This window comes from Pelecanus crispus, chromosome 7 (genome assembly GCF_030463565.1).
Source record: "Pelecanus crispus isolate bPelCri1 chromosome 7, bPelCri1.pri, whole genome shotgun sequence".
In the NCBI taxonomy this organism is placed as follows: Eukaryota; Metazoa; Chordata; class Aves; order Pelecaniformes; family Pelecanidae; genus Pelecanus; species Pelecanus crispus.
In genome coordinates this window covers 35,648,654-35,672,661 of record NC_134649.1, presented here as the reverse complement: position 1 = coordinate 35,672,661, position 24,008 = coordinate 35,648,654, and the positions used below count along the sequence as shown (strand labels likewise).

At 35.2% G+C, this 24,008-nt stretch overlaps 1 protein-coding gene across 1 annotated transcript in view; it reads right to left on the bottom strand.

Moving 5' to 3' along the window:
• CACNA2D3 (calcium voltage-gated channel auxiliary subunit alpha2delta 3) overlaps positions 1–24,008 on the bottom strand; it is a 480,096-nt gene that overhangs the window by 239,125 nt on the left and 216,963 nt on the right. Inside the window, exons 10-11 of the mRNA XM_075713919.1 lie at positions 9,208–9,297; positions 1,811–1,924 (exon numbers count right to left, since the gene is read on the bottom strand). Coding sequence (XP_075570034.1) covers positions 1,811–1,924; positions 9,208–9,297 — 204 coding nt within the window. The remainder of the gene's footprint in view (positions 1–1,810; positions 1,925–9,207; positions 9,298–24,008) is intronic.

Below are 24,008 nucleotides of genomic sequence, written 5' to 3'. Positions count from 1 at the left end.
CAAGTAAGTTACTGTTTCCAGAATTATTCAGTAATTTCAACAGACAAATTATTTTATAAAGCCCTAACTTCACAATTGTCTAATTAATCAACGGAAAAATCAATAAAAGCTTTACCCCTGAAGAATCACCCATCTTCAACAGTAAATATAGAATAAGAAAAAACAGGAGAGATTTTTATGTAAATAGCAACAACAAATAATCTCAGTGAAAAGTACTGAAGAAAAGTAGGGGGACAAAGATCAAAGGTCATGTATTCTCCTCCAACTTGTAAATAGTTGATCGCCACGTTTCAAGGAGGTACTTCTTGTATGTCACAGAGTAGAAACAAATATATCTGTTATATTTCAGCAATATTGCCATTGCCAATTGAGATGTGACCCAACAAAGTACGATAAATACCAAAATGGACAAATGCTGACATCCAATGGAACTTCCTTCATATTATCTAGTTCTACATCTTAATGCATTAATTAAATATTGAACTTCCTCATCCCTTCCACTACATAAAGGCCAGCATCAATTTACACGAAAAGAATTACAGGTCTCCTCAGAATATGCACAAATACCGATGCATCCCTGCATTCTTTTAAAGATGACAGACCTTCCTGGCATGTCCTGGTAAAATCACAAAAAGTATGAACTTTCTTCTTTTAGAGAATGAAGTTACATAAAAGGAGTGAGCAAGGTATCTGAAGAGAAAAATAGATCTTCAGATTGCAGTTAGTTATTACTCTACATTCTCTGAATAAAAACCTCTCAACCAACAAAAAGTAGGATAGTTGCATGTCATTTTTACTACACAAAATGACAATAATTGACATAACATTTTCAGAAGATCAGTAAAAAAAATCACCAATTTTCTTCTGCTGATTGCTATTAGACGAGGTTTAGTTCAGGTAAACAAGAAAAGGGAGAACAGAAAACAAATGTAACTTTATAAATGAGAGAAACATGACTAAAAATTAAAATCAAAACTACTATTTTTTTCTGCAGAATACTGAAACCCCATGCAGCACACTCATATTAATCAATTACTTGCTCAAATTGCACTTTGAAGAGTGAGGTTGTTGCTTCCACAGGCATATAACATGGCAGGTATCTCAAACTACAAAAACTTCCTAAAATAGTCCCAAAACTTGCTTTAGCAAAAGATAAACAGTGTAGAAGGAAATTATTTCACATCCAAACACAAGGCCTGCTAGAGCTTTCTCATCAGGAAAATTCAAGGCATTTCTGCACTGCCGTATAACATCCATGTGTTAGATAACAAGATAATTTAATTCTGGGCAAATTTCTTTATACAGATTGACAGAACCAAACCCATTTTTAATAAAATTTCACCAATTTCCAACTCTACCCATCACTCTGCCAAATAAAGAAATTAAAAATACTGATTACTACATCTGCTCCTTCTCCAGTCATAGTAAACGGTTCACTGTCCACAGTCCCCCTCTAGCTTCAAAAAGCATTGAATTATTAATGAGTATTTTGGGAGAAAGAAGAGAAAAGTTTTTTCATGTTTAACGATGTCTCAGAGGGGAAGCAATATATAGTGGTCAAAAATGTACCCTGGAGGGAAATATTTCTTTAATATCTTATTATCCTAAGTTCATTACTACAGTAAAAGGCCATCTCTATCCTCGAGCAATATCACATAAGCATCATTTTTGTCATTAGTGAAACATTCAGTTACCCAAAATAATTTTTAGATCACTAGAAAGATTGTTACTGACTTTTCAATAGGCATACGCTTTACATTGGATATGAAGCTTTAGGTTTTCCATCAAATAAAAGTGATAACATACTTACTTTTCTGTCTGGCCAATTATATTTTGCAAATATTGTATCATATGTGTCCACAGCTCCATCAGTAATCAACATTATGGCTTGGCTGCAAATACTTCCTTGTCCTGTGTGATTGAACTGTGAAAGGAAACAATCATTTAGTTACAGCACATTCCTGTTAGATGAAGATAGATAGGATTGCACTGGATAAACATTTATCTTCTCAAATCTCTAGCATGCTTAGAAGTAGGTGAAAAAAGTCTCAGTTTGAAAACATTTTATCATAGATATTATGTTCTTACTGAATTGTAACTTCAATTGTGTAACAGAATCGGCATTCATTTTACATCTCCGTTTTATCAGCTTGAAAAATAAGGAACATACATAAATATAGCAATTCCCCAAATTAAAAGTGTATTCCCATGTTTTAGATAGATGATATGTATTGATGCATCTACATATGGTTTGCTTTGATTTAAATATAATTTTAAAAGAATAAGCTACACAAGAAGAAGAAGAAATGAATGACTGATAATCTTACTGCAAAGTACAGAAGATACACCACTTAGAGAGAAAAGTACGGCTATTCATATGGCATTCATATTCACTCAGGATTACATTCCATATGTTATTTTTCATAAAATGTTTATCTGGGAGAACCAAGTTAATATTTATATATTCTCACATTCTCCTATTACTCAAAATGAATACATATAAGTAATTCAAGCTGCTGAACAGCAGTATTTGAGCACAGGTACTTAGAAAGCAATCAACATATCCTTTGGAGGACGCAAAGAAAGTTTCATCGTTCCACAAATGGGATTTTCTCCTGGTTGAAGAGTGAGTAAATTGGACTGAGTGATAACATAAGCTTTTATCTCTTGATTCTGGAGTTGGTGCCTTAATTTTGAATCCGTGTGTCTCCATTTGCTTTTATTGCAGAATAGGTTCTTATTTGTCTGTGTATTATTTTATATATTCAAGGAACTTAGGTGAAACATCCAGCTTTTAGCAAAAAAAATGCCAAGTTGGAAAATTATTTGATTTTTAATTACTCTGTACAAACACTAAAAAATAGCTGTGAAAAGACCAATAAGCTGTGGCATTACACACAACTCTATAGATTGGGCTAACGTATGAATACATGCTAATGAATGAACAATCTCCTTTTGTTCTCTTCCTCTGTAGTTTTCAGGTACATTACCAACTTTGAGGTCAGACAAGGCCTCATCCTAGCACCGTTGTCTTGGTACTGGGAAAGCAATAATTAACTTGTCCCACCTCACCAGCCTATCTGTGATGAAGAGTGCCCAAAAAACGGTGGTCCCATTTGAGAAGTAGTATTTAAATTTAAAGGTGAATTACCTTGCAGGGACTCTGACTGCTTCTGGATTCAACAAAATTTATTTGGAGTATTCTAGTTTGATTTGGGCTAGCAACTGCTATGTCTTTAAGCATTCTGCAGTCTACCTGCCCTTGCATATTCGCTGTTCTTCCAAAAACTTAAAAAACATTTTTTCTACAAGAAGTTCTTAACTTCTAAAAATGTCATCTTTGTAGACATGCCCGCAGTAGGAAAGGGAGGGGATAGTGGGTTGCAGCAGTGCTCTGTCCTCCTCTTCTGCCTTCACATTTCTCTATCTGAGTAACCACATCCAAAAATATCATTCAACAATCATATCATCTGCAGCTCTCCTCCAGATCAGTTTCCTTTTGATAAAACAGGAACGTCAGCGAACAGTAACATGTTACTTAAAGGGAAACTAATGTGGGTTTACAAAGTTAGCTATATTCTGGTCACTGCCTGTGTGAAGACTCTTATCTGTGATACCTGCAAGGCAGCCTATACTTAAAATTCTTCAGTCATGACAGTTTTTCCAGTCTTAACCAGAACCAGAATTATTAAAGTGGGATTCCTTCATTAGTATGATCTTAGATCCAATATTTTCTCATAAAGATGAAGTTTGTCAAGGGATATATTCTTCATATGGACAACATATTTTGAAAGAGACGAGGTATGTTAAAAGGGAAATTAACGAAGGAGGAATGCCTTCATATATTTATTTTAAAAAATCACTCTCTCTGCATCTGCATTATTCCATGTAGTTATCTGTTTGAATATTTTGAAGAATGAGATTAAATTCAAATGCTTTGATGAGTAATATCTTCTCATATTTGTCTAGAACTTTAATTTTATTGAATACCAAGAGTGATGAAAGTGTTTTCCATAATAATAACAATGACAAGGGCCTTATGATGAACTACAATTAACTCAGTGATTCATCAGTTAGCAGCAAAAATTTCAATGCATCCTGACATTTACAGCATTTGGTTGTGATTAACAGTCTTTGAAATGTCACAGAATTCTATTTAATTGGCTATGATTTTTTTAAAGGTAATCACTGCAAAGACCACATTTGTCACCAAAGGAGATAATTGCAGTTGTCACATGACATAGTAGGTGCCTAACTACTGTACCAAGCACTTCTATATTCTTACACTGTATAATGAACACTGCATAAATTGATGACTGAAAAGAATTTCGAAGTGGATTTTTAAACATGCTTTTCAAAGACATCAGTATCAACGCCCTTCGGGTCTTAACAACCTAGGCAAATACTGAAAGGTAATTGCAAGGCAAAATTAACTGAGTTTAATTAGTGTAACCCCTGAACCATTCTAAAATCCAACCAGAATCTTAATAGACTATTTCTGTAAAACAAAGCTTTTTCGTTTTTTCCTTTTTTTTTCCCTCCCTCTTTTTTTTTTCCCTTTCCCTCCCCCCCCCTTCTTTTTTTTTAAATGTAGACAAGATATCCTTAGCTAGCCTATAATTCACAAGAATAGACTGCTGGCACATAAAGGTCACATCTTGTAAACAAAGTGGAAAACGGTTAGCTGTACTCTTTTAAGGAGAGTTTAAGTAGCTTTTCTCTGGCTTCAGCTGCTTAATAGAAGCTCCCAGAGACTTTGCTGATATGCCTGTATATAATGGAAAAGATTTTTATGCTATCAGTTTTGGAAGTATATATGCAAAAGAAGGCTTGAAGCTATTATACTCCCTTTTATAGTATAAATAGAAACAGTTATTACTTCACCTTGAATAGTATAAATAGAAACAGTTATTACTTCACCTTGAATAGATCTGAACATACATGTAGCATGATCCATCATGACCTTACAGATCAAAAGACTCTCACTCATCATAGGTACAATTCAGTACATGGGATGTCAGTTCCCTTTATTCTCAAAACTATCAGTTTATCTAATGAGATTTTTATACCACATTTATCATTATAACTTCAGTTGCCTTACAGATTTTAAAACAAAACAAAAAAATCTCATCTCAGGTCTTCTTGATCACGGTCTGTAATGGCTTTTTTTCCAGTTTACAAAGATTTGGAAGTATAGAACATCTCTTGTAGTGAGGCTGGTTGCTATTTACTGTGGTGTATCTGCTTCCTAAGACTATATTTAGTGCCCAAAATGGGATTCTTAATAAACCCTCTACAAACAACCTACAGTGTTCTTTACTTCATGCAGCTTTTCCCATTGTCATTTTTGGCATGCACCACATGAAGGAATTAGTTCCACACTGTCCGGTGAACACATGGGCAGTGGATGGAGGAAGATCACCATCTTTTCATCTTAGGATTTTATGCCTGGAAAAGAACTGATCAATATTGTGCTTCAAGAGAAATACAAAGGAATTGGAACCATTAGTTAATCTATGACCCTACAGTATAAAGGCAGGCACACTTGTCGAGTCAAACACTTTGAAGAATATTTTGTTTTGAGGTCTCATTTGCAAGGTACATCTTTCAATCAAAAGACAGTTTGCTACTTATTTTAGGTAAGATTTTATTTTTCCAGCAGACTAACAGATTTTAATTTTTTTTCCCCAAAAGAAATGACTGTACTTAACGAAACACTTTAAAACCTTTTCATGAATACAAGCTCAGTTGAAAAAAGGGAAAACAAGAAGGAGGCGGAAAAGGAAAAGGACTAGAGAAAGAAAAAAAAAAAAAAAGGAAAAAAGGAATTTGCCTGTTGTATTTATGACTGAAATATTTCTTTCCTTTGGAAAGAACCCTGGTAAATGTGAGTGACAATAATAAAGTTTCCAAAAACAGTATAAAAAGATTTTTTCAGCTTTCTTTACTAATCCTTACTAAGCTTAGTTGTAGTATAGTGAGTTTTACTGAATTTAATTTGTGAGACAGGAATTAAGTTGCTATAACTTTTACACTGAAAGAAATGTATCTCAGTTTAAAGGAGAGACACTGTAGTTTTTAAAACGGTGCCTCTTTTCAGAGCCATAGTTTGGCTAGAGAGGAAGGGTGAATTGATTTCTAATGAATCTATCCCAGTCAACACTCCAAGGCATTGTTCAAACCAAATATGACAAAGCAAACCAGTTCTGGATCTGAACTATCAAGCAGCAAGATAGGGGATCTAAACTGTCCACCCTAAACTTAGGCTCTTCTGTAATATGCACCTACAGATCACACTAATAGCAGTTATTTGGAGCCCAAAGACATAGAGTTTATAGATTTCTTGGAAACAGGCTATCATGGAAGGATGTCAGGAGGCCGGTTTGGCTCACTGAGAAGAGATACCCTGAATATGTTACAGAGGTTCAAGTACTATGAACAAAGCATTGATTTGTTTCTTTTTGATAGCCTGTCTCTAAACAATGTAAATTTCTTTTTATCTTTAAAGCTGATATATATATACACACACACACATATAAATATATTTTTACTTTTCTGGATATGAAATGTGATTCTCTTTCCAGGACAAGCTGTTCTTAGAAAAAAACACATAGCGCATTTACTTGGAAGTATCCGTCACTAACATTAATATTATACAATATTAACTACCACCAGCTGGACTGTCACCATGATAACCATATCAGAAGAGATTAATTTCTATCTGTAGACAAACTAGAATGCCTAAATACACAAGGAACTACATTCTCATTATAACATCATCAGACATTTAGTAGAAGAAACTGATCATCTAAAAAACATAGTCCATCCATTTCAACCCAGTAATTTGGGCATCAAATCACTGTCTTGCATTTGAATCGCATTGCAATCTCCCTTTTTTGTTGCTTTGGAAAAGCTTTTAAAAGCCTTTAAGTAACCTTGTTTGAAAAACTCAAAGCAACAGAAGATCTTGCATAATCTATTTTAAAGGTAACTTAACAATTAAAAGTCCACATGATTTTAATTCACCTGCCAGGAATTTGATGTTGCTCTGCCTTCCTAGATGATGCCTCCCTCTTCACTGAGGGGAGTGGGGGAGGGTGGGAAATCTTCCACTACACATACGGGTTCTAAATCAGGATCAACTCACCTCTTAATTGATTTAGATTATTAAAAAGATTACATGCATAATCTTTAAATATTTTCTTTTATTTTTTTAATGAAGAGAAAGCTTTTCTAGAAACACCAAAGCATTTTCAATCATATCTTCATCTGCTACTATTAACTTCAAAAGAAAGCTACAGGGAATGTTTTAATAGGCTGATGATGCTTACTTCTACCATCCAACCACTTAGCAGGAGTTGGCCCTGTTGGAAGGTGTTTAGTCACTTTTGCTGACTCACTAATACCGTTCAGAGGTTACCAGCAAGATGCAAAGAACAAGGGTTTGGCCTCCTATAAAAAGAGTGAACTTTGGGCAAGATGGAGCATTCTGAAAGAATCCACAGAAATAGAAATTTTCATTTTCTTGCCTTAGAAAATGCTAGGTGGGATTACATGTAGTGTCCTTTTGCAATAACTTTACAGCTAATATTCCAGGTCTTAGAATGGGAATGTTCTGGGATAAGAGTTTAAGTTTTCTTTAGGACTTATTGATCACCGATGGCGAGTATTTCACCTTGGGGCTCTTGGCACTTGGACACAAATGAGTGTTTGGGGTTTTTCAATCAGTTTCCTGCTTTCCTCAGTCTTGAGGCTAACTGAAATACCTCACATTTTCCCCCTCAGTATCTGCTCTGGCCTTTGACATATTTGGTGTTTTAGCCCTTCACAATGGCATTTGCTACATATATCTTGCTTAAGGAACCCTGCTGTAGCTTTGTGATACAGCAGTTTATAATTTTACAAGTGCTCATTAGTTCAGAGATCCTGGAGATCTGCTTGTAATTAATTATTTTAAAAGAAAGTGAACGCTCTCCTTTACAGAAACCATCTATCTAAACTGGTACTAACAGAGTTTGTAAGCAATGGCTTTAGTCCTACCACACTACCTAAGATTTTCATTCATAGTATCGTAAGAAATATTTGATGGTGCATTTTATTGTCATTGGTTTGCTCCCTCGTACTAATTCTCTTTCATTGCTACTACTCTTCACTTTTCTCCTTTCTTTCCTTGTTTTTTCCAATATACATTCCCAAGAAAGTGTATAGTCAGCTGCATCAAAATATTGCTAAAATTGTTCTTTGCTGGAATACATAGTGTAACAATATATTTTACCTTTGCCAGAAAAGACAAAAAAAAAAAAAAAAATCTCTGAAATACACTACATAAAATCATTTCACGATAATCACTAAGACTGATGTGCACCTAGTGAGGAAAAGCATTTCAGTCAAAGACAATGAGTCTGATTTTAATTAAAATATCCTTTGAAGGACAGTTTCCTGGACAACTAAAAATGCTACCCTGGTGTTATGTGGAGTTTGGGAGGGAGACTAGATGCCCTGCGCTAGGTTATCTCCATGATAATGATGTTCATCTTCTAGACACTACATTCCTGTTTAGAGTCATTATTCGCAGGAATGTTATCAGAAAGTTGGCGTCCTGTTTTTGGCAGATAAATAGTTAAAATAATATTAATAACTCTGAGCTGCTTAGACAAAGTTTTTAATTTCTCCCTCTATCTTAGAGTATTACAGAAGTACAAAAGTGTTCAAATAACTTCTTTTATATAAGCTATAAGAGATATCAATTGTCATGCCAGAAGTCAAACCAATAAAGAATCATTTTGTGACTCTAATAACAGTGTCTATTCTTAAAGTGTTTATGAATATACAAGCTACTGTCATTCCTAAAATGTTAGCCCTTCCAAAGAAAAAAAGAACAATCTAAACTGTGAAATTTGCATGTTACCCTAGTATTTTTTAACACCTAGAACAGCTACTAAAATAAACCTTATTTAATGTACACATGTATGCATAGGTGTATACTGTTTACAGACACAAAATACATTAATATAAAAGGTATACATATAAAAATGTAAATTTGTTTATCTTTCACCACATATAGATTATAGAATTCTTGTTCTATAGATAAAATTTTACTATCATCACATTTTTGAGTGAATTCTGATTTAGAATCTTAAAATTGACCGTAATTGCTAAATAGCAAGAAAGGCATCAGCAGCGTAAATCGGAAAAGCATTAACTTACTTCATTGAGCATGTTGAAAGCTTCATTTAAAGCAATGTCCAGCATTCCAATTCCTTTTGCAAATAGTTTGTCAAGGTGTTCCCTGAAATGCTGAAACATGAACAAGAAGGTTTCATTTGTCAGCATAATGTTACAACATACATGTTGGTATCAATGATTAAGGATTCCTGAATTCTTCTTTAGACCTACTTCTTAAGCTTAAATGACTGTATACACTAATTCATAAACCAAAGTAATTCCTGGTTAATCCTTTTGACTCTTGAAGTCACACTAAACTAGGGATATGTCAGAACAACAATAATGCGAAGGTATCACAAGATAAGTTTTTGTCTAGTTATTCAATCAAATAATTTTCCTTTGTTTTTTTTGTTTGGGTTTCTATTTAGGGATATCCATGCCTTATTTTCACTTCATATAGTAATTTTTATATTATTTCTAACTATTCAGCTTCTAGGTTTTTGGGATCTGCTACTTAATAAAAATAATTCTTCATGAAATTTAGATTTGAGATTCTATTTTTTTGTACGATCCTTCCCTAAAAGATGGTAGACCCTAATCATTAGTCCACTGCAGTTTAAATGCAGTTTGTCAATGTCAATATAATATTTAGATTGATAAAGAACTACCGTACACAAGAGGAAAAATAGGGCTAACCACTTACTAGCTATATATGACTATCTTCAGTACTATGTCGCGTAGTCACACTTAAACCAAGTTTTGCAGTTTTACATGACTCGTCAATTATGCACTGCCATACTTGTTGGCCATAAGCATGGGTAAAATTTTATAAGAAGCAGTTCTTAGAGATTGACAGGTCAGAATTCATCCTATATTTTCCTCTTTCTAAACATATGTTATTTCTCTGGGTATGTCAGAAGTTTGCCAAGTTTCACAAATTTTGCACTCAACAAAAATATAGGACTACTATATAATATGTACATTAAATTGTATTTTTTTAATGAAAATGTAAGCTACGAATACTAAGAGCACATTTTCAAAACAATGTTAGCACTACTTTCCAAAAATAAAATGTTCAGAGGAGAAACAAATTCTCTTAGGTTTATAAGAAGGAGCAACATACCATCAAAAAACAGTATCATGAACCACAAGGGACACCATACGCAACATCAACAAACAGGTACTTCACTCCCCTGATATTCTATGATGGAAACGTTGTTTTTATTTTTTTAAATAAAAAGATATCCCAGCAGTATATTGAAAGGCAGAGAACTTCCTATTTCGTTATTAAATTTCAGTAAGCTGAAACAGGAAAATTTACATCCTAGCCTCTAGGCAATTCTGAAGCCACAAAAAAAGGGCTGCTTTTTCAAAACAATTACTTCATCGTGACCTAGTAAATGCGATTCATCGCAGCTCAATATTTTGAACAGCCAAAAGGCAGTCTTGTTCATCTAAATAAGCAGGGATAGCGTAAACACCCATACGACTACACTGCAAAATAGTTCTTTTTTTCTCCAACTCAAACATAGCTAACTTAAGTAAATACTAGCCAGTATCTTCATAGCATTAGTAATTACTCTTTTAAATAAGTTTTAAAATATAATAGTTAATTTGTAAGAAGAAAATGAAGACATGTAGTGGGAAATAGCAGAGGAGGCAATGCTTTTGTGAAGCATTATTTCAGTCTGCAACTGGATAAAAAAGTTACCTCAATAGGTTAGCAAGAGGAAAAATTTTATTTATCAGTCCATTGGTCTTAAAGCATTATTATAGGCAAGAAAACCAAATCGAACTAATTATCTTTGTAGAAGAATTAAAATACTACTGTCCCTTGAACTGTGCCTTTTTTATTTTTTACAAGTAATAATGAAAATAAGTATGAATACAAAATACCCTAATATTCAATAAATGCATCAACCCCTTGTTATTTTGTATCAAACCTGTCATTTCAAAGTATCTCTAAAATTTAGGTCCATAGTGATCAAAAGCCACATCGGCATATTCTTGACCTCAACTGACATGGCCAGGAAATGGAGAGCGGCGATGCAAAGACGGCAGTTTCCCAGACAGTTGCTACTTCAGCTGTCAGCAGCACAACACGGTGCGTTTTCCACAGCTATTTCAAAACACAGCAACTGACCAACAGTCAGAATCAGAGACTACTGACTTCAGTAGTTAGGAGGACTTTAATCAGTCTGAGTACAAAAGGATTAACTACAGCACAGGACTGTTATACAGTCATTAAAGCTTTTCAGAAACTCAGCAAATACAATCGTCTTTCATGAAATATGTAAAGTTCATACAAATTTAAAACTGTTCACTGGAATTCTTCAAAAACTCAAATAGAGCACATTTATGAAATTCTTCAGGAAACATCTTAGCAAAATCAGTTTTACATATACCTAATAACTGTTGTTAACAGTTGAAAAATATGAAAAACAAGCAGTTTACTATTGTTTCATCAATGTCAAAAACAATTTCATAACATCAAAGTTATGTGTTGACCAGATGTTTTCAAGCTGCTGAAGCAGCCCTATGCTCACAGCCCGTCTCTCCCAGATGCATGGAACTAAGGTTAGTTTACAGTTACCACAGATGCTTCCCTACCAACACAAAGGAGTTCTCTGAAAAACGATAAAGGCAATTTTTTCTATTGGAAATAAGTTGCTAATCTTACCCTTTCATAAATCAGATATGTTAAAATAAATGCTTATTACAAATCAAATTTCCTTTTGGAATACATTACTGCTTCATAATTAAACTAGAATTATTCTGGTATTACAAAACCACAATAGTTTCTAAAAACTCTGAACATTTCAGAGACAAGTACTGTGGAATGTTTGTTACAATGCATATCCATTATCAAGCATGAACATACGCCATAAACAGATTACCAAAAAATTATTAGTAAATGGTATAATCTCTAGTGTATAACTTAGTTCACGTGATCTGTCAGGAGAACAAATATTTTCTCTTGCCATAGCTATACATATGGGTTCTGAAAAATACACTGTTGATATATGAAGAAATAGGTTTGTTTGATAGAAAATAGTAAAAATGTTAAAAATCGATTTAATGTGCTATGAATTTTAACAAATCAATGTTTTCTGCCTCCAGGCTTCAGAGTGAACAGATGCTACAAAGGTGATTCTGCAAAAGGATTAAATAACTAAAGCACATGTGTGGTTTGGGCTTTGTCTGGAAGGGTTTACTTTTTTTTTTTTAATTTGTTTTTTAAAGCAACTCCATTCTCTGTCTTGTCTTTGTTTTTTTTGAGAATTTCAGCACTTTGTATGTCCACTGGAAAAATCACACAACAACATGCAAATTAACGTTTCTTTGTTTCCCTTTTTATCATACCAGATGCCCTGGATGTGTGGCATTAATTGGATCCACGCCAAAATAAATCACGTTTCATTTTACAGGTAGCACAAAGAACAACTTCCTCAGATTGTTCACTTTACATCTAGCTGAGGCTTATTAGACAATCTTAATGTACTGTTGTACTTTCACAGAGACTGGTTTTGCTACCCTCTTAAAGAGTGGTACCTTACTCTGACTTCAAGGGGCATATTATTGACACAACTATTACCTGCTAGGCAGTTGTTTTAAGGAAATTTATAAGAAAAAAATCCAAATCTCCAAACACTAATTTTTTCCTATTTCACATGTCCCTTCAGTACAGCAATGCCCTGCCAGTCATGCTGTAGTGCCCCTTTTGTTACTGGAAAAGGCATTTTTAAAAGCATTGTATTCTTTCTGTATGAGAAACCCAAAGTTTCAAACTAGTACGCCTCTCAAAATTTCTCTACAACTTCCCCACACGTGTCTCCAACTGCCACTCAACAATTTCGTCCCTTACAAAAGCACTGTGAAACAGAAAAGCATATTTCAACCCTACTAGTAGTGAAAAAATGTCAGGGCAGAACATTAACCACTGAAATATCAATTTAAAGAAAAAGAATAAGTCATTTTGGAATGAGGTAACAAACACCTCAATTCCACTTTCAATGACTTTCAGAAATCAAACAGATCCCAGAAAGCGGGAGTCCTCTGCTCTTAATGAGTCAAAAAGCATCTTTTAATCTTTACATCTTAAATAGCTCTTTTTAGTAATAAACTGCACAAGAAATAATATTGATTCATCTCAGCTTCTCTCTTCTGTCCTGTTGGAGCACTTGTAGATTAATATCTGAATTTCCTAGAGTTTGAATTGGCTATCTGTCCAACTGTGTGCACAAACATTCACATGCAACTGTATGCCTAATTTCCATGTGCAATTACCGGAATGTGCAATATCTAATTGTGGACTCCAATACCTCATTGACATGCATAATCTTGGTAAATCTGAATGCAAATTAGGCACACAATTATGACAATCAGACTCTGATGTCTGATTACACAATTACAGGGCCAGAGCTCAACAGGAGAAGTTGTGCCTGAAAAACACGAGCGGAAGAGAGTGAGGATGCAAATCCGCTTGTGCATGTCAGCCAGGACAAGGGCTTTGCGTATATCTGCAAGGGTTCAAACCAGAACATCAGCAATACATACAATTGGTCTTGTAGCTTTGCATGCTGCTCATGTTTTCTGTTTATAAACACTACCCACTGTCAAAACCAGAAAGTCCCAGTGATCCTAACATCTGATAATAATCGATATATGCAAATCAAAAAGGTTCTCTCCTTTTCTTTTTAAACTGTGTCAAGTTTAGGACCCTCTAAGTCAGAAACAAATCAACAAATAATTTGATGGACCTAGAATCAGGAAATGGGTTCTTGTCCCAGGTATAGTTACAAATACGCCTATTTGAAGAACAACAAGGTATACGAAATGAGGTATACTGACACTGTTTTTCCAAAGATGAAAAAAAATACTCATATGCCTATTTCTGCTTAAAAATCAGGTGGCCCAACTTGACTTGGACTATTTCAGAACTTAAACAGGAAGGAACACAGAAAGATTTTTAATGGTCTTCATATTCTATGCTTCATGGGACAGCTATACTGAATATTAAAATCAAACCACTGTTGCATATGACTTTGGCATAACTGAACAAGAGGATAAATTTATAACCATTTATCATGACTGAACTTGGAGTTTCTCTTATAATGAGATTATTGAAAATGGTTTTTGGTACACCCAGGTGTATTCACCTTTTCCAGCCTCACAGCTTAATCAACAATTGTAGGGATTTTGGCCTTTACTTAATTAGATGATTACCTTAAATTTTCAGACTTCAGGGATTAGGGTAAAATTGTCTGGCAAAATATGATAGCAAGCTGTATTTCTGTTACTTCTTTTTTCAGTTTCCTACTTTTGATTTATTAGGGTTTAATAGTTAATAAATTTAAATAATTCAAGTAAAGTAATTTATTTCAGCAAATCTGTGCTTGGGAGATGACATGTATGATTTTGCAAAGATTCAGAGCACTTTTTCATGATTCGGAACATAGAAGAATTTAGGGATGTAGAGGGGGTTATCTGAATACAGGTGAGAATCTGATGTACCTTTCCTAATTTCAGATCATAGCAGGCAATTTAAAAACTCTTCCAAGATGAAGGCCAGAAAACTGTGAAAACTGAATTTTTCCTTCATGGCAGAAGCTCCCAACTTTGTAGCCAAAATGACACACTGGTTATCTAGCCCATAGTAAAGCGGAAGAATAATTTACTGATTTGGAGGCAATTCTGGAGAAATTCTGAGGGGTCTTTTTTTATTGGCCTCTTATCTTACAGGCTGTTCTAAGGGCTTCACAAGGTTTATTCTCTAAGATTATAAAAGCCGACTGGTATCTATAATCACAACAAGATGACAAATTTTTACATTCTGGAAGTGAATGTTAAAAGTGAATTTTACATTCTGGTCACACTCCTAACAAACAAGAAAGAGTCCCATGTCTGTGCAACAGGCAAGGAAATTTTTTGGCCTCTATTACAATAATATGAGGATACTCCATAATCTTCAAGGTTTTGCCCTTTTTAAAGAAGAAAAAGAAAGGAGAAGAAAAAAGTACAGCCATCTTCATTTGGCATCTGAGGAAACAAACATGTCTGAAAGCAAGTAATGATACATTAAAGCAAAGAACGGAGTTCCAATTCTCAAATGCCAAGTAAGTGCTGTAACAACCATGCCATCTCGGACATATACGAAAAAGAGCAGACAAGTTGTCAGCTAACGTAACCCCTAATGTCTGGCATTCATATTTTGGTATAGCTTCCTTCTACCATAGCAAACATTTGCAGAATTTCACTGATGGACTTTTCCCTAGCATGATGACAAAGCTAGTCACAATAGTGGCATGCTTGGCTCAAGTTTTAATTGGCACACAGTCTACAAGACCTCACAGGCTGGTTTAATGCATCTTAACATGAGGACACCACCTAAAGCCTCCCAAATAGAGATACATCACCCAGTAAGTTCAACTTGCTATGGCTTATAGCAGATCCTTTTTCTGGAAGACCTGAAAATCTGTTTGCCTTTATATTATGTTTCTCTACCACTGACAAGATGGAAGTACACTGGTAACGAGTTTACTGTTGTAAACTTCTGACCAAATCAAGTCCCCATCTCTTATCTTCCTACTTACCTGGTTAAACCAGCGGGGTTTTTTATTATTATTTTAGGGCTTCTGAATTAGTTAATTGAGTTATGCCCCACTTCCCATTTATACAGTTTTCAGCATTTTTATTAAAACCAACAAAGTTTTGATTTCCTTCTTGTTAAGGCAATACGCTACACAGTAGTCTCAGTACCCTGTACAGATACATTTTACTATAGCTTACTTGTGATTACCAAAATTAAGGTACCATTTATGATGAGTAGGAATACCCAAATTAGATGGGGTTACAGGACCATGGATTCAAGTCTAAGTATACATGAATAAAGCATTTTCCACTGATTCCAAAGAGGGAAGTAGCAGTTCACAACTGATATATGCAGCACAGCTTATACAGTTACACTGGAAAACCATGATATTTGCTATTAATTGTCTGAGAAGGGTGATCTTCCTACAGAAAAACACTGTTAATGGGTTCAACATTCCTCCAGATTTCTCTGTCAGTTTTAGTGCAAGTCTTTGCTACTTCTAGTATTAGTTCCCATACTCATCCATGCATGCTGTAACTCCAAATGTTCCTGAGACATACTTGGCAAAGATTTATCAGATTTGTGAAGATGAACTACATCAGCATATGAACCAGAAAAAAAAACAAACACACACAAAAAACCCCCCAAAAAGCCCAACCTCCCCCTCCCCAAAAAACCCACCAAAAACAATCAGGTGGGAGAGTGATGTTTACTGATGTGTCACAGGGAAGTTTACCCACATGTAGTAACAGTTGATAAATGTGCATTCACGTCTGTAAAATGCATTTACGCATCATCCCATTTAAAATCCATTGCCAGGGCAATTACAGGTTAGCTTGCTGGTGGTGATTATCCAACCACTTGTGTTCCCTAGCATGTGGTGTTGGTAGACTGAATTTTTTTCCGGAAAACAATCCTGAAAACAATGCTGAACAAAGAGCTCAAGATTCAATATATTCAGCTTAAAAATAAATTCTTGTTAAGTAAATCAGTTGCCTGGGGCTGCAATAGAAAACTTCAGACCAAATTTCAGTGGTCTGGGGCTAGCTGAAAATTTTGGGGGTCTATAATGGCTAGCCAGTTTTTACAAAAGTAGATTTCAGTGAGACTTTACATTTTTGGGTTTTTTTAACAGCTAAGCAATGCAGTCAGCAATCTTTTTTGGAGATCTGACAGAGATGAATAGATAAATATACACCTAAGTAATTTGCTTAAATAAAATTCAATATGCAAAATTGGTATTTACCAACCTCTTATAGGCAATTTCACTCAGCTTCATTGCTGAATCAGTCTTCTGGTTATTTAATTCCTGGTAATTGCATACAAAAATAAAAGCTCATTGGAAGTTATACACTACATCTATTTTTGTCATTCTAATTCACGCAGGGGTAAGTTCTTGATTTAGTTTGGACTTACTGTGCCTATCTGTGCATCTAGAAGATGATATATTTCATCTGGAAACATTTACAGAGAAATGTCCTCAGCCCATATATAGTACATTAAAACAACATATAAAATAGGAATGTATATTGTAATATTGTTACTTTAAATCTGCAGTTACATTAAATCAGATTGTCATGCGATTCCTTTGGGGTAGGTAAATTGTAACATGGAGTTTTTCAAAGATGAAAACCTCTTGGCCCAAGAAAACTAGTATTAAATAGGCAGTTCCACATGTTTGTAATTTGTGGAGAAAGTGCAGACAGTGACAGAATAGTGTCTGAACTATTTCCCACTCTTTTTTTAAATTTGTGTATAGCAAATTGATACACTTCAAGGTAGCAGCTGTTTAATGCTAATGCCAAATTATAAATTAGTCTGGTAAAATTCAAATATATGTTACATATTTTATATTACTAAACCACGTTTAGGATCACAGATTAATTCCAACCTCATTTGTGCCACCCAACGTAATTACAGATTTAATCTTTGTGATAAATGAAACTTGAAGCAAGTTTTGCAAATTACGGATAGCTTACGACACTCTGAGACTATGTCTCCACATATCTAAACTGAACTTTCAATGCAGGTATGTGCCAACACAAAAATTTTATGACAAATGCTAGGCTATGAAAAAATTTCAGAAATAAGTGCATGCAACTTGATGCCTGCCATATGGCCTGAAATTATAATTATTCTTAAAACAAATTATTATATTATCCGATTGTAAAAATGAAAGCAGAAACACTATATGTTGGAAGAAATCTAGTACTGGGATGCCTACTTTCTATCTTAGTAAAACTGGTGGCACATATAGTAACACCATTCACATCACTGTCATATCTGAAGTTGTAAGTTTGTCTTTTATAAATACATAAACCAGACTTGATTCAATAAGGTTTCTCAAAAGCAGTATGCTTTCTGAAGTTGTATCTGACAGAAATTCAAGGTGCAATTAGATCCTCACTGCTCTGAAAGCTACACATAACATAAGCTTTTACAGCTTTTACTACAATTTTGCAGAAAAAAAATATACTTCACCAAAACCTGTGGAAATTTCTAAACATATTATACTAGTATATCTTCCTTGTAGGCTGTTGCTAGCAGTAAAAAAAATAAAGTTAAATGTACATTTACAACTCAAGACTGCATTTGATTGCTGTTCCTGAAGCTGGTAGGGAACTAGATACTTAGAATCATCACTTCTTTCAATGTATCCTCACTCTTTCTTAAAGAAAAGGATGTTACTCGATCAACATGCTGGAGATTCAAGGCTGAAAACCTGTTTTCTCCAACCTTCATTCCTTTACCATAATAAAAATGCACGAATATGTTAAATGTTTAAATGCTTAATTACATTAAACTTATTTGATGTCCTTTAAAAATCTACTGTAATGCACCAGACAGATATTTATTAGTGCTTTAATCAAGGAGTGATCTTGATCAAGTAACCCCTACAGGTATGATAAGGCTTGTTAAAAAAAAAAAAATAAAAAAAAAAAAAATCCTGCCTTCACTACCTTCAATCACTATGAAATGTATACCAATCTTCAAAACACACATTTGGCTAAGTTGAAGGTTGCAAAGGTAAAAGTACTCATGCTATGTTTTCTTTTCTGTTTAACTGCTCTCTTTACTTAACAAAACAATGCAGGATCAAGAATCTTCAGCTAACTTGGGCTCCTATATCATATAAATTAACAAGTAAATCTAACTTGTCACCCCTTACTAAAATGGCTGTGACAAGAGAGACCTAAAATATTAACTACAGGCGTAGGGAAGTAATAATTTAAGTAAAGATGCAACCGGAATACAAATTGCATGTTGTAGAGGAAATGAATCCAGCTTCATCAATAATAACTGGGTTGTCATTCGAAGAGAAATGCAACTTCCTTGCTCTGTATGCACTTTGTACAGATTTACTCTAGTGTCAGGACCACGTTCCTACCTGAAAAACAAAGAGAGAAAAATGGCGGGGGTGGAGGCGGGGGGGTGGGGGGGGTGGGGTGGAGTGGCGAGGGGCGCAAATCTCCGCTTTATAATATCTTTCCTGACACTTGGAACAGAAAACTGAGACACATTACTCAAGGGAGAGTGTCACCACAGAGTGGATATAAGAGTGTTACAATGTTTTAAATGCTTTTTCATGCTTTAATAAGAGTGGATTTTTTTTTTTAGGTAAATAGTTCCCACACTGTGGTCCAGAAAATAATAGTAAGAGGTCTAGAGCCAACGTGTTGAACTAACACTGTGTTTACAATACTGTTTCTCTCCCAAAAGAAGAAGAGATGTTGGGGGCGGGGGGGAAGGGGAAGCAGGAGTCATACTCTTTCACTGAGAAAATGTGTAAACTAGACACCAGATAGCCTTTTTGTTTGTTTGTTTTCAAGACTAATTGGATTTTCTGAAAGTCTGGTTCTTTGGAAGCCTGTTACGTTCCCCATGCATTATGGAGAAGAATTTTTGCAACCCATCCTGAATGTGAAAGAGCATGTTCATTTGCTACCCGTAATCCCATTGAATATTCAGCACCAACACCACTAAGCAGCACTCATTTCCAGGCTGCTATAAACCCTAAGGCTGAAGCAGTTTCCTGTAGCCTACCAAAAAAAATCCTTATGCTCCATTTCCTGAAGATGCTCCCAGGTTTCATCTTACCTAGACAGGCTGTGCATGGGAACAGAATAGGCTCTGACTGTAGCCCAAGTGCCTGAGGCGGCAGACTGCTGCAGGTGGCAAACCAAACTATTTGACTTATGCCTACATCTTGGAAAGCCAGGCTGGCTGCTACTGCAGCTGTGCAAGAGGTCAGGATGAGTGAGGGAGTGTCTGTGCTGGCAGAAGGGAACTCTCTCAGCAGAAGCAAACACCACACAGCTCTCCCCAAAAAAAGAGGACCTGATGTCTCCCCAGGTCCAACCCTGGCCCATCTGCCCCAAGTTAGTATCATTTAACCCTATTTATTCAGCTGAGAAGCTGGTTTGCCCTTTAGCTCACTAGAAATGAAGTGCAAGTGATAAGGATAGTCTAATCTTCCAGATTTTCTATTTCTTTGTTTTGTTTAAGTTTAGAGACTGAAGAAAACTCCATTCAAAGAAAGACATTCAGCACGTTTAAGTGACATCCTCAGAGTAGAAAGATTCCATGAAAACATCTGAGCCTTATATAAAGACAGCAAAGTAGTTCTTCAATAAATACTTTCAAGACAAATGTAGACTGGGGTACTGATCCTGTGCAAGCAGTTTTTATTTGGAGTTATTGAAACAGCTGCTTTCCTCATGAGATAAAAAGCTCCAGTCAAACCTCTCAAAGTAATTTCTTATCTCTGCTTCTAAGAGCTGTGTTTATTTGCCACATGTGATGTCAGATGAACGTAGCAAGATGCAGTTAGCAAGAACTGGGGTGTGCATCTGTGTATGTTGGGGGGATTTTTTTTTAAGGGTCATTTAATGGGATTTTTTTTATATTGGTACTCATGTATTATGGTTTTAAAAAAGAAAAAAAAAAAAAAAAAAAGAGACATATACTGCCAAAATGGTAGAAATAAAGTTTACTCAGGATAAATTAATAGCTTGGTAAAACTGGGTTTATGCATGCTTCCAGCAACAAATGCTGCATTAAGAAATACCTATCCTTAGTAAGGTCAGGTGTATATACAGCAATATAAAAGAGTGATAGAGTGAACTGTTAAAAATTCAGTCCCTGCAATCATCAGCAACATACATCTCCTCTTTCCACATAAGGGAAAACTGTAGCAATATGAAATACTATTACAGCAATTTCTAATTGTTTCTGTTTAAAGTTAGCATATGGGAATAGATATTTGTTAGCTAAAGTAAAAGTGTTCTAATGTATTTTAAAATGCTTCCATTTATTTTGGTGCTAATGGAGCTTGTACGGGTAGTAACAGATGTGATCATCCTTGCTCCCATTCAATTCAGGAGTATATTTGATCAAAGATAAGGAATAGAAATTTCCAGAAGGAATGTATAGTTACATCTTCAGACCTATGTTGGACTTCCAAAAAAATCAGGCATATGTATAAACATACAAACTGAAATAATTGCATATATTTTAAAACACTGCCTGTCAATCACCTGCTCTATTTTGCCAATACAGAAACTTATGTTTATATGTTGATAATGGCTGTTTGAAAAAATACATATTACGATGTCCATCATGATATTTTTCTTGTTTCTGTTTTATCATTTAATAAACAAAAAAAGAGCTATTATTACCAGTGAACATGCAAAGGAGTATTTACCTTGTAGGACTGGTTGAGAAAGTGTAATTTCATCTACTTTCATCTGATATTACAACGGACACTTGGCAATTACACAGAAAAAACAGGAGAAGCCTGGTACATCTGTCAGACTCACAGAAATGGAAGGAACAGCTGAAATGATTGAATTCTTATGATGAGTTCCAAAACACAGCTAAATACTCTGACAGCTCTTGACCAGTTTTGGAATGTACATAGTAACAACATTTAAGGACACCTTTTTTCTATGGACCTGACCAAAAGCCTATGAATTCAAGAAACTTTTCCGGGAAGTTCAGTGAGTTTTTGATGAGGCTCCCAGGTAATTTTGCTGTGTCAGTATATTCAAATCACACAGTATCAGATCTTACAATATCAGACAATTCAGAAAGCTGTTTGCAACTATCAATTTAGGAGTGCGATAACTGAATTATGCTTTCAGGATTAAGTGGTTGTCCATCTCCTTGACAACCTTTATACTCTGAGCTATACTGGGGACAATGGCACTTTTGTGCCTTCCAGTGTTTAGGCAAATAAATTGTTAACTTCATTACACAAACTAGAAAAATAATAAGAACATAGGAATTCACAGAAGTTAATAAACAAATGAAGACTGACAAAGTCATGGTATATAAAAATACACAGAACTATTACATGCTACTCTCTCAAGTTTATTCTCTAATTCTGGCCTTTCAAGGAAGAACAATGACTAGCTCACTGATATGAATAACTGGAAAAAAAGTCATATTTAGTTATTCTCCAAAACCTTTGATGTATTATTCAATTTATAGGCAAAATAAGGCACAAAGTTATTCCAGAAATTAAAAAAGTCATAATTTAGCTAACTAGTAATTATATTGAAGCTTACTCTGAAGAACAAAATATGAAATTGTGCTTAGCTATTTTGAATAATTGAGCACTGTTCATAAAATCTGAGCATCATCTGGGTGGCATAAAAACTTTTTGATCAATTAAATTAAAACGAATCTGACATTAAGTAACATATGGGTGTATGGTAATCTGCATTTTGATCAGTTGCAGAGCAATGGAAAGGTTAACAGTAGGATTAATTCCAGACAGTACATCTGGGCAATGTATTTGAATCTTTAGTTTTAAGTCTAGAACTTGCATAGCTTTCATATGGCTCATTAGATGCACCCACAATAAAGTGCTCATTTAAAAAACTGCACCACAGTTCACAAATAAGGGCCTTCAACACTAAATGATTAGAAACAATTCATGTCATTCCACATAGTAACCAAATGATATTTAGATAACCTAAGAATCAACAGTGGAGAACATCAAGTATATTAAGGAAGCAGCCCATGAAGAATAATTCCTGCAGAAGGCAGGTGTATATGTAGGCAAAATGCAAAGAACTCATGTGAATAATACAATGGAGTAAAGTGCAGCATAACGAGGTCAAATTCATTTTGTCTTGGTATACATAAAAAGACCTAACATTGACACACTTAGAAGTGGGTTTTCAGAGCTATCTTTTCTACTTCCTGTAACATCTCATTGACTTCTTCAGCAAAAATGATCTACCACACTGAATGTTAAGCACAATACAGTGCTGAGCTGAAAATCTTCTGTTTTGCCTTTAGTAAAAAAGAGAGAGAAGTATTTAAAGAAAGATGCAAGACTGCTGCCTTCTCCAGCCATAAACAAGGCTCGGTGCATGTGAAGAAGTCACTTTAAGAAGAGAGGAAGTTTTAGCAGGGAAGAAGTTCTATAACAACACAAGTGGCTTATTTTAACAGGCCTTTCCCTCTCCAAGAAACACAGGACTTTTCAACTATCTTATTTCATAATTTTACATGGCATAAACAATCTTATCTTACCCTTCTAGGAAGTGTGATGGAGTAACGCTTGCACAGAGCAACTGCATTTGGATGGCAGGTGATAAACTAAACTTCAAGCTGCAGATTCATACTGCAATCTCTCTTCAAATAAAACTTTCACTGAAATCACTGTAATTTTTTTTTTCTGAAAAATGCCAGCAGGACGTAATTAATTTGAACACTTTCACAGAACTTCCTTAGAATCATAGAATCATAGAATCGTTTAGGTTGGAAAAAACCTTTAAGATCATCCAGTCCAACCATTAACCTCCACTACCAAGTCCACACTAAACCAATTAAGGGTAGACTAGACTAAACCATGTCCCACAGTGCCACATCTACCCGTTTTTTGAATGCTTCCAGGCATGGTGACTCCACCACCTCTCTGGGCAGCCTGTTCCAATGCTTGACCACCCTTTCCGTGAAGAAATTTTTCCTAATTTCCAACCTAAACCTCCCCTGGCGCAGCTTGAGCCCACTTCCTCTCGTCCTATCACTAACTACTTGGGAGAAAAGACCAACACGCACCTCACTACAACCTCCTTTCAGGTAGTTGTAGAGAGCGATAAGGTCTCCCCTCAGCCTCCTCTTCTCCACACTAAACAACCCCAGTTCCCTCACCTGCTCCTCATAAGGCCTGTGCTCCAGACCCTTCACCAGCTTTGTTGCCCTTCTCTGGACACGCTCCAGCACCTCAATGTCTTTC